The 11,302-nt window shown below is 50.6% G+C and overlaps 1 protein-coding gene across 1 annotated transcript in view; it reads left to right on the top strand.

Annotated features, from left to right (window-relative positions):
- The window catches only part of LOC308152019 (cAMP-dependent protein kinase type I-beta regulatory subunit), a gene marked incomplete at both ends in the record, with an annotated part of 30,812 nt that overhangs the window by 504 nt on the left and 19,006 nt on the right, over positions 1-11,302 (top strand). The window contains one exon of the mRNA XM_080524925.1: positions 2,179-2,225. Coding sequence (XP_080381051.1) covers positions 2,179-2,225 — 47 coding nt within the window. The remainder of the gene's footprint in view (positions 1-2,178; positions 2,226-11,302) is intronic.

Here is an 11,302-nt window from a genome sequence, read left to right as displayed (position 1 = left end):
TCTTGGTCTCAGGGTTTGGTAGGAGGCAAAACAAAGACTTCAGAGTCGAGGTGCTAAAAGACAGGAAGACCAGGAGAATAGAGAGACAGAGTGAGAGGGATTGAAGGAACGATAGATGAGATGAAAGAGGGGAGAGAGAGAGAGAGAGAGAGAGAGAGAGAGAGAGAGAGAGAGAGAGAGAGAGAGAGAGAGAGAGAGAGAGAGAGAGAGAGAGAGAGAGAGAGAGAGAGATAGGGTGAAGGCCCAGCCAGGTTGCAGCAGGTTGCGGTGGGTGTGTGTGTGTGTGTGTGTGTGAGCGGATGGGCAGTGATGGAGCTTCTCTTCGGGGGGTGCGGGTGTGTGTGTGAGGGGGGGGGGGGGGGGCAGAGACAGACAGGGTTGGGGGGAGGGGGGGGGGTGGATGTCACGCCCCTCTCCTCTGAGATAAATCACCCTGGATGATGAACTAGCCCACTGCACTCAATATTAATTAGCTGTGTGAACTCCTGTGAACTCCACATGGGGACGGTGGAGCCTTTCAACTCCTCCTCTACACACACACACACACACACACACACACACACACACACACACACACACACACACACACAGTAACACACTGGGTTTTCTCTGAAAAGGGTTTCAACCCAGCGTTCATTTAGTCATGATGTTGTTGTATGTAACAGTAACCCAGGGAGGTCTTCTAATGTAATGTAGGTCAATATTTGATTCCTCTAGAGCCCTATGTAACAGATACAGTCACCATTCATTAAGGCACTGACTGTTTTATTGGAGGGTGTGTGTGCGCACATGTGTCTGTGTGTGTGTGTGTGTGTGTCTGTCTGTGTGTGTGTGTGTGTGTTTGTCTGTGTGTGTGTGTGTGTGTGTGTGTGTGTGTGTGTGTGTGTGTTGTGTCTGTGTGTGTGTGTGTGTGTGTGTGTCTGTGTCTGTGTCTGTGTGTCTGTGTCTGTGTCTGTGTCTGTGTCTGTGTCTGTGTCTGTGTCTGTGTGTGTGTGTGTGTGTGTGTGTGTGTGTGTGTGTGTGTGTGTGTGTGGTGTGTGTGCAGCGCGCGTGTGTGATTCTTGAGGGAGTGTGTGTGAGAGAAGGCAGCGCTCTTCCCTGTGATTAGACTCCAGTGTTTCAGAGTTTCCACTCCGAACCGACACAAACAGCATTAAGTCAATTAAGTGCTTTCTGCTGATGAGGGTGTCTTTTAACGAGGTTATTGGCAGGGCTGATGACATATGCGTCTTGGAGGAGGCAGAGGCAGGTTCTCTGCTTTTCTCTGCCCTACCGCTGCCCTGCCGAGGCCCAGAGGCCCCCCAGTTAAACATCCTTTGGAAAAAATAGAGAAAGACGAGAAGAAAATCACCCCTTTTCTTCAGAGAGAGGGAAACAAGCAAGACTTGAGAGAAACGACTTGCCTAGGTTAGGTTAGGTAAGGGCTTCTGACGTCTTTAAGTGTGTGTGTGTGTGTGTGTGTGTGTGTGTGTGTGTGTGTGTGTGTGTGTGTGTGTGTGTGTGTGTGTGTGTGGGTAGATGCATGTGTGTGTGTGTGTGAGGGTGTGTGTGTGTGTGTGTGTGAGTGCGTGTGTGTGTGTGGGTGGATGCGTGCTTGTGTTTGTGTGTGCATGCGTGTGTGTGTGTGTGTGTGTGTGTGGTGTGTGTGTGTGTGTGCATGTGTGTGTGTGGGTGGATGCGTGCTTGTGTTTGTGTGTGCATGCGTGTGTGTGTGTGTGTGTGTGTGTGTGTGTGTGGTGTGTGTGCGCGTGTGTGCGTGTGTGTGGGTGGATGCGTGCGTGCGTGTGTGTACATACAAAGCCCCATAACAAATTCCATGCTTATTATTGTGCCATAGCTTAGAGTTGTGGGTGAAAGGTGGGAAGGCAGAAGTGGCCGTCCAAGTGCTTTACAAATGACTCTAATCTCTTAATGCAGTGTGCTGTTTGCCCAGACATTATTTTTTCTCAATGGAAGAGGGGGGGGGGGTTCAAAAATCCACCATTGAGAAACACTGGAAGGGGAGGGGTTAATGGCAAGAAATGCCATTAACCATTGGTTTAGCGCCCCGTCTTTGCTCTCTCTCTCTCTCTCTCTCTCTCTCTTCCTCTCTCTCTCATCTCTCTCTCTCTCTCTCTCTCTCTCTCATTCATGTCTTCTCTCACATTGTTTCTCTCTTCTCTTCTTCTCTCCTCACAGTTGATGAAGGGGACAACTTCTACGTGATTGACCAAGGCGAAGTGGACGTAAGTGTTGTCTACCTGGGGGAAGAAACCCCTCCCTTCCCCTGACCCTCTCTCACACAGTCTCTCTCTCACACAGACCCTCTCAAACAGACTCTCTCACACAGACTCTCTCACACAGACTCTCTCACACAGACTCTCTCACACAGACTCTCTCACACAGACTCTCTCACACAGTCTTTCTCTCACACAGACTCTCTCACACAGACTCTCTCTCACACAGACTCTCTCACACAGTCTCTCTCTCACACAGACTCTCTCGCACACAGACTCTCTCACACACTCTCTCTCACACAGACTCTCTCTCACACAGACTCTCTCACACAGACTCTCTCACACAGACTCTCTCACACAGACTCTCTCACACAGACTCTCTCACACAGACTCTCTCACACAGTCTCTCTCTCACACAGACTCTCTCTCACACTCTCTCTCTCACACAGACTCTCTCACACAGACTCTCTCACACAGACTCTCTCACACAGACTCTCTCACACACTCTCTCTCTCACACAGACTCTCTCACACAGACTCTCTCACACAGACTCTCTCACACAGACTCTCTCACACAGACTCTCTCACACAGACTCTCTCACACTCTCTCACACAGACTCTCTCTCACAGACTCTCTCTCACACAGACTCTCTCACACAGACTCTCTCACACACTCTCTCTCTCACACAGACTCTCTCACACAGACTCTCTCTCACACAGACTCTCTCACACAGACTCTCTCTCACACAGACTCTCTCACACAGACTCTCTCACACAGACTCTCTCACACAGACTCTCTCACACAGACTCTTTCACACAGACTCTCTCACACAGACTCTCTCTCACACAGACTCTCTCACACAGACTCTCTCACACTCTCTCACACAGACTCTCTCACACAGACTCTCTCACACAGACTCTCTCTCACACAGACTCTCTCACACACAGACTCTCTCACACAGACTCTCTCACACAGACTCTCTCTCACACAGACTCTCTCACACAGACTCTCTCTCACACAGACTCTCTCTCACAGACACTCTCTCACAGACACTCTCTCACACAGACACTCTCTCACACAGACTCTCTCACACAGACTCTCTCACACAGACTCTCTCACACAGACTCTCTCACACTCTCTCACACAGACTCTCTCACACAGACTCTCTCACACAGACTCTCTCTCACACAGACTCTCTCTCACAGACTCTCTCACACTCTCTCACACAGACTCTCTCACACAGACTCTCTCACACAGACTCTCTCTCACACAGACTCTCTCACACAGTCTCTCTCTCACACAGACTCTCTCACACAGACTCTCTCACACAGACTCTCTCACACAGTCTCTCTCTCACACAGACTCTCTCTCACACAGACACTCTCTCTCATAGACTCTCTCTCACACAGACACTCTCTCACACAGACTCTCTCACACAGACTCTCTCACACAGACTCTCTCTCAAACAGCCTCTCTCACACAGTCTCTCTCTCACACAGACTCTCTCACACAGACTCTCTCACACAGACACTCTCTCTCACAGACACTCTCTCTCACAGACTCTCTCACACAGACTCTCTCACACAGACTCTCTCACACAGACTCTCTCTCACACAGACTCTCTCACACTCTCTCTCTCACAGACTCTCTCACACAGACTCTCTCACACAGACTCTCTCACACAGACTCTCTCTCACACAGACTCTCTCACACAGACTATCTCACACAGACTCTCTCTCACACAGACTCTCTCACACAGACTATCTCACACAGACTCTCTCTCACACAGACTCTCTCACACAGACTCTCTCACACAGACTCTTTCACACAGACTCTCTCACACTCTCTCACACAGACTCTCTCACACTCTCTCACACAGACTCTCTCACACAGACTCTCTCACACAGACTCTCTCACACAGACTCTCTCACACAGACTCTCTCTCACACAGACTCTCTCACACAGACACTCTCTCACACAGTCTCTCTCTCACACAGACTCTCTCACACAGACTCTCTCTCACACAGACTCTCTCACACAGTCTCTCTCTCACACAGACTCTCTCACACAGACTCTCTCACACAGACTCTCTCACACAGTCTCTCTCTCACACAGACTCTCTCTCACACAGACACTCTCTCTCATAGACTCTCTCTCACACAGACACTCTCTCACACAGACTCTCTCACACAGACTCTCTCACACAGACTCTCTCTCAAACAGCCTCTCTCACACAGTCTCTCTCTCACACAGACTCTCTCACACAGACTCTCTCACACAGACACTCTCTCTCACAGACACTCTCTCTCACAGACTCTCTCACACAGACTCTCTCACACAGACTCTCTCACACTCTCTCTCTCACAGACTCTCTCACACAGACTCTCTCACACAGACTCTCTCACACAGACTCTCTCTCACACAGACTCTCTCACACAGACTATCTCACACAGACTCTCTCTCACACAGACTCTCTCACACAGACTATCTCACACAGACTCTCTCTCACACAGACTCTCTCACACAGACTCTCTCACACAGACTCTCTCACACAGACTCTTTCACACAGACTCTCTCACACTCTCTCACACAGACTCTCTCACACTCTCTCACACAGACTCTCTCACACAGACTCTCTCACACAGACTCTCTCACACAGACTCTCTCACACAGACTCTCTCTCACACAGACTCTCTCACACAGACACTCTCTCACACAGTCTCTCTCTCACACAGACTCTCTCACACAGACTCTCTCACACAGACTCTCTCTCACACAGACTCTCTCTCACACAGACTCTCTCTCACACAGACTCTCTCACACTCTCTCTCACACAGACTCTCTCTCACACAGACTCTCTCACACAGACTCTCTCACACAGACTCTCTCTCACACAGACTCTCTCACACAGACTCTCTCACACAGACTCTCTCTCACACAGACTCTCTCACACAGACTCTCTCACACAGACTCTCTCACACAGACTCTCTCTCACACAGACTCTCTCACACAGTATCTCTCTCACACAGACTCTCTCACACAGACTCTCTCTCACACAGACTCTCTCACACAGTCTCTCTCTCACACAGACTCTCTCACACAGTCTCTCTCTCACACAGACTCTCTCTCACACAGACACTCTCTCACACAGACTCTCTCACACAGACTCTCTCTCACACAGACTCTCTCACACAGACTCTCTCACACAGACTCTCTCACACAGACTCTCTCACACAGACTCTCTCACACAGACTCTCTCACACAGACTCTCTCTCACACAGACTCTCTCACACAGACTCTCTCACACTCTCTCACACAGACTCTCTCACACAGACTCTCTCACACAGACTCTCTCTCACACAGACTCTCTCACACACAGACTCTCTCACACAGACTCTCTCACACAGACTCTCTCTCACACAGACTCTCTCACACAGACTCTCTCTCACACAGACTCTCTCTCACAGACACTCTCTCACAGACACTCTCTCACACAGACACTCTCTCACACAGACTCTCTCACACAGACTCTCTCACACAGACTCTCTAACACTCTCTCACACAGACTCTCTCTCACAGACTCTCTCTCACAGACTCTCTCACACTCTCTCACACAGACTCTCTCACACAGACTCTCTCACACAGACTCTCTCACACACTCTCTCTCTCACACAGACTCTCTCACACAGACACTCTCTCACACAGACTCTCTCACACAGACTCTCTCACACAGACTCTCTCTCACACAGACTCTCTCACACAGTCTCTCTCTCACACAGACTCTCTCACACAGACACTCTCTCACACAGACTCTCTCACACAGACTCTCTCACACAGACTCTCTCTCACACAGACTCTCTCACACAGACTCTCTCACACAGACTCTCTCTCACACAGACTCTCTCACACAGTCTCTCTCTCACACAGACTCTCTCACACAGACTCTCTCACACAGACTCTCTCACACAGTCTCTCTCTCACACAGACTCTCTCTCACACAGACACTCTCTCTCATAGACTCTCTCTCACACAGACACTCTCTCACACAGACTCTCTCACACAGACTCTCTCACACAGACTCTCTCTCAAACAGCCTCTCTCACACAGTCTCTCTCTCACACAGACTCTCTCACACAGACTCTCTCACACAGACACTCTCTCTCACAGACACTCTCTCTCACAGACTCTCTCACACAGACTCTCTCACACAGACTCTCTCACACAGACTCTCTCTCACACAGACTCTCTCACACTCTCTCTCTCACAGACTCTCTCACACAGACTCTCTCACACAGACTCTCTCACACAGACTCTCTCTCACACAGACTCTCTCACACAGACTATCTCACACAGACTCTCTCTCACACAGACTCTCTCACACAGACTATCTCACACAGACTCTCTCTCACACAGACTCTCTCACACAGACTCTCTCACACAGACTCTTTCACACAGACTCTCTCACACTCTCTCACACAGACTCTCTCACACTCTCTCACACAGACTCTCTCACACTCTCTCACACAGACTCTCTCACACAGACTCTCTCTCACACAGACTCTCTCACACTCTCTCTCACACAGACTCTCTCTCACACAGACTCTCTCACACAGACTCTCTCTCACACAGACTCTCTCACACAGACTCTCTCACACAGACTCTCTGAAAGACTCTCTCACACAGACTCTCTCTCACACAGACTCTCTCACACAGACTCTCTCACACAGTCTCTCTCTCACACAGACTCTCTCACACAGACTCTCTCACACAGACTCTCTGAAAGACTCTCTCACACAGACTCTCTCACACAGACTCTCTCACACACTCTCTCTCTCACACAGACTCTCTCACACAGTCTCTCTCTCACACAGACTCTCTCACACAGACTCTCTCTCACACAGACTCTCTCACACAGACTCTCTCACACAGACTCTCTCTCACACAGACTCTCTCTCACACAGACTCTCTCACACAGACTCTCTCTCACAGACTCTCTCACACAGACTCTCTCAAACAGCCTCTCTCTCACACAGACTCTCTCACACAGTCTCTCTCTCACACAGACTCTCTCACACAGACTCTCTCACACAGACACTCTCTCACACAGACACTCTCTCACACAGACTCTCTCACACAGACTCTCTCACACAGACTCTCTTCCCCTGACCCTCTCTCACACAGACTCTCTCACACAGACTCTCTCCTTTTGTCCAATCACCAGAGGCCTCCTTCCTTCATTGGCCTGATAAACCACCATAGCAGCAAACCCCATACGTCACTGACTCTTCAAGTGTCTTCAGAAGGCTTTCAATATTGAACCAAAATAAAGGGGAGAGAGACTTATCAGCGTGTGAATGAACGGTCTCAGCTGTACACGTCAGGATAACGACCGAAAACTCCGGTCCGAGGTTAAAGTTCATCTGCCCTTCAGACAAAACGTAGTGCCGAGAGAGAGAGAGGGAGAGGGAGAGAGAGAGAGAGGTAGAGAGAGAAGTAAAGAGAGAGAGAGGGGGGGAGGGAAGGAGAGAGAGAGGGAGAGAGAGAGAGAGAGAGAAAGAGAGAGAGAGGGGGGGAGGGAAGGAGAGAGAGAGAGAATGAGGGAGAGAGAGAGAGAGAGGGGTAGAGAGAGAGAGAGGGAGGGAAGGAGGGAGAGAGGGAGAGAGAGAGAGAGAGAGAGAGAGAGAGAGAGAGAGAGAGAGAGAGAGAGAGAGAGAGAGAGAGAGAGAGAGGGAGAGGGAGGGATATGGGAACAGCCAGACTTGTGCAACCCACACATCTAGGTGAAGTGTCTTGGGCTGCAACAATACCAGGCTGTTGTTGAATCAGTCCTCTGTTCTGCTCTGTTCTGCTCTGAAGAAGGTTCCGGTCAGATGAGAATCTGGTTCCTCTCCGCTGCGGGTTCCTCACGCGGTGTGAAAGCGTCACACAACGAAGAACGCTCTTTTGTTTTTTCGGAACCCCCCCCTTCCACCTCCCCCCCAGCTCACAAAGAGGTAGAGAGTTAAGGTAGAGATAAAATATAAGCTGACGGAAGGTCAAACAGGAAGCCACCTTATCGGGTTTATGCCAGCGAGCGTGGCCCTCCCCCCCCCCCCGATAAGCAGAATGGCAGGTAACCCGAGAGGAACGCGCTCGGGCGGGGGGGCCGGAGAGCCTGGTCCGATAGAGAGAGAGAGAAGGAGGAGGAGGGAGAAGGCAGGAGCTGATGTGTGAGTGTGTGTGTGTGTGTGTGTGTGTGTGTGTGTGTGTGTGTGTGTGTGTGTGTGGGGTGATGGTCCCTCTGATAGCCGACGATGAACCCGATGTTGATGTTCCGACATGAATCCAATGCTGATCTCCTCACACTGGGCTCAGAACCGGGCCTTGTCTTTCTAAAGGTGGTTTTAACACTGAGCCAGGGAATGTTTACTCAAGTTTTTTTTTTCTTCTCTCTCTCTCTCTCTCTCTCTCTCTCTCTCTCTCTCTCTCTCTCTCTCTCTCTCTCTCTCTCTCTCTCTCTCTCTCTTTATCTATAGTGTAAATCCCACAGGGTTTGTTTTAAAGACGGCCGATAAGGGGCCTGATATAGTGACTTGCACAATTGAAGCATTCTTAGTGGAAGTGCATTCCTCCTCCTTTTCCCCCCTGTTCATCTGTTCATCTGTTCATCTGTTCATCTGTTCATCTGTTCATCATTGTTTCGGTGACTCTGGCTTTAAACCGCCCGAATGGACCGTCTCACCTTTGAATGTCTCCTTTCTCTCTCTGGAGATTCTCGCTGCCGCGATCCGTCTTCGTTGTGTAACTGTGTGTGTGTGTTTTAATGGGAGACTCACGCACACACACACACACACACTCCCACACACACACACACACACACACAGACACACACACTCTCAGACACCCACACTCCCACACTCCCACACACACACACACACACACACACACACACACACTCAGACACCCACACTCCCACACTCCCACACACACACACACACACACACACATACACACACACACACACACACACACTGATACCCTCTTATCACACAGCCCCCCCTCCTCTCTTGTCTGTCAGCACAGCCCATCATTCACCTCCATACTGTATGTGAAGCCGTATACTGGAGAGTGAGGACAGATGGATATTCCAGCGATATTGGAAATCCCCCCCGCCCCCCCCCCCCCCCCCCCATCTCCCCCCCCCCCCCCTGGTCTCCCTGTTCCCCTGGAAGCTGCCTCAGCCTTCTGTTCCACCCCACCACCTCGGTGCTGCTGGAGGAGAGAGGTGGCCCCGCCGATCAGAACCACATTCTGGCTGCCACCGGAGAATGTGGAGCATCCACTCCCAGGGCCAAGGCTCCCAGCAGCCTGCACACACACCCGTGCCAAGACCCCAGCCTCGCTCCCCCCCTCCTCCTCCTCCTCCTTCATCTCTCCTCATCTGTCTCTCCTTCACCCCCTCTCCCCTCTCCATCATCCCCCAATCCCATCCCCTCCGCTTCTCTACTGGAAGCGGGCGCGGGCCAAGGCCCCCAGCAGAGACAGAGGCGCCGGAGTACTTAGAGTAGCAACAGCAGCAACAGCAGCAGCGCGGGTGTGGTCAGGGTGTGGTGGGGACGTCTGTCATTAGGAGGAGGAGGGAACCAGCCTTGGGAGAGGGCAGCACTGCTGCTGGTGTTAACACCCCCTCCCCATATCATGTACTGTACCTCACGTACACATGCACTCACACACACACACACACACACACACACACAGATACGCACACGGACACACACACATACACACGCGGACACACACACAGATACTCACACACATACACACACGGACACACACACAGATACTCACACACACACACACACACACACACACACAGCACCTACACAGATTGCATGGTCAGACACACACAGGTCCACTGTTGTTTACCATTTACATAAATAATGTTGGTTTGTCTTTGAACAATTGTAAATGACATTTTTATGCTGGTGAAGAAGAGCCATCTCTTCAGGTCTTCATCTTGACTGTCCCTGCTAAAGACCTCTTCATCCCCACTACCCACCTGTACAGTTTCTCTACTGTAAATAAATAAAAAAGGGGGGAAAAAAGGAATTCTTCCTTCTTCTAGCATTGTGACTGCCGATGGTTCCTGGTCGTAGCGTAGATTTGTTTTTGTTACGATGACTGATCATACAGATGATTCACTTACGTAGACAAATGTACTTGTTGTAAGTAGTTTGGGATAAAGGCGTCTGCTAAATGTCTAAAATGTAGAAATGTAAAAAGAATGTTACTTACTCATGCACACACACACACACACACACGTAAGCAATCAAGCACTGCAGCACACACTCTCACCACCCCACTGCTTCTTTCTTCCAATAGTTGATTTGTTGTTTCGTAATTACCCCCCAACACACACACGTGTTTTCACTCATACACACACACACGCACACAACATATGCTCATAAACACACAAACACTCATTAAAATGCTTACATGACTCTATCCAGTGCCCTAAATCAGTTTGGTGAGATCTTCCACTTCACTTTGACGACGGGGGTCGTAGCGCTACGTGTGCTTCTGCCTTTAGCCCAGCCCAGTTCAGACCTGTCTGGCCCTGGCCTTGCCCCCCCCATCCCTCATCCCTCATCCCTCATCCCTTTGAAGCCTTGCTGAAGCTGTGGACTGTGAAGCCGGGGGATCATTCTCCTGGTCTCCTCTATAAGCTCTGGATAATAGCACTGAAGTATCCTGGCTATTCACTGGGCATCTGAGAGACACGGAGATCCTGGGATGAGCCCTCTCTCCCTCTCTTTACCCCCCCCCCCGTCTCTCTCTCTCTCTCTCCTTTCTCTCCCTCCCTGCCTTGCTCCCTCTCTCTGTGTTATTAAGTCAACAGTTGGGTTGTGTGTGGACAGGTGAGACCGTAGCGCGGGCCCAGAGGCGGGGCTCAGAGGGACTCTGGGAGGCTTTATTGTGTGTGGTGGTTGTTGGCTAAGTAGGCCGCCCAGAGGCAGCAGCTCTGGTGTGTGTGTGTGTGTGTGCGTGTGTGTGTGTGTGTGTGTGTGTGTGTGTGTGTCTGTGTGTGTGTGTGTGTGTGTATGTGT

Source organism: Nansenia antarctica, assembly GCF_963989245.1.
Source record: "Nansenia antarctica genome assembly, chromosome: 2".
Lineage (NCBI taxonomy): Eukaryota > Metazoa > Chordata > Actinopteri > Argentiniformes > Microstomatidae > Nansenia > Nansenia antarctica.
Note: the sequence above shows the minus strand (reverse complement) of the source record. Positions and strands in the feature narration are given on the sequence as shown.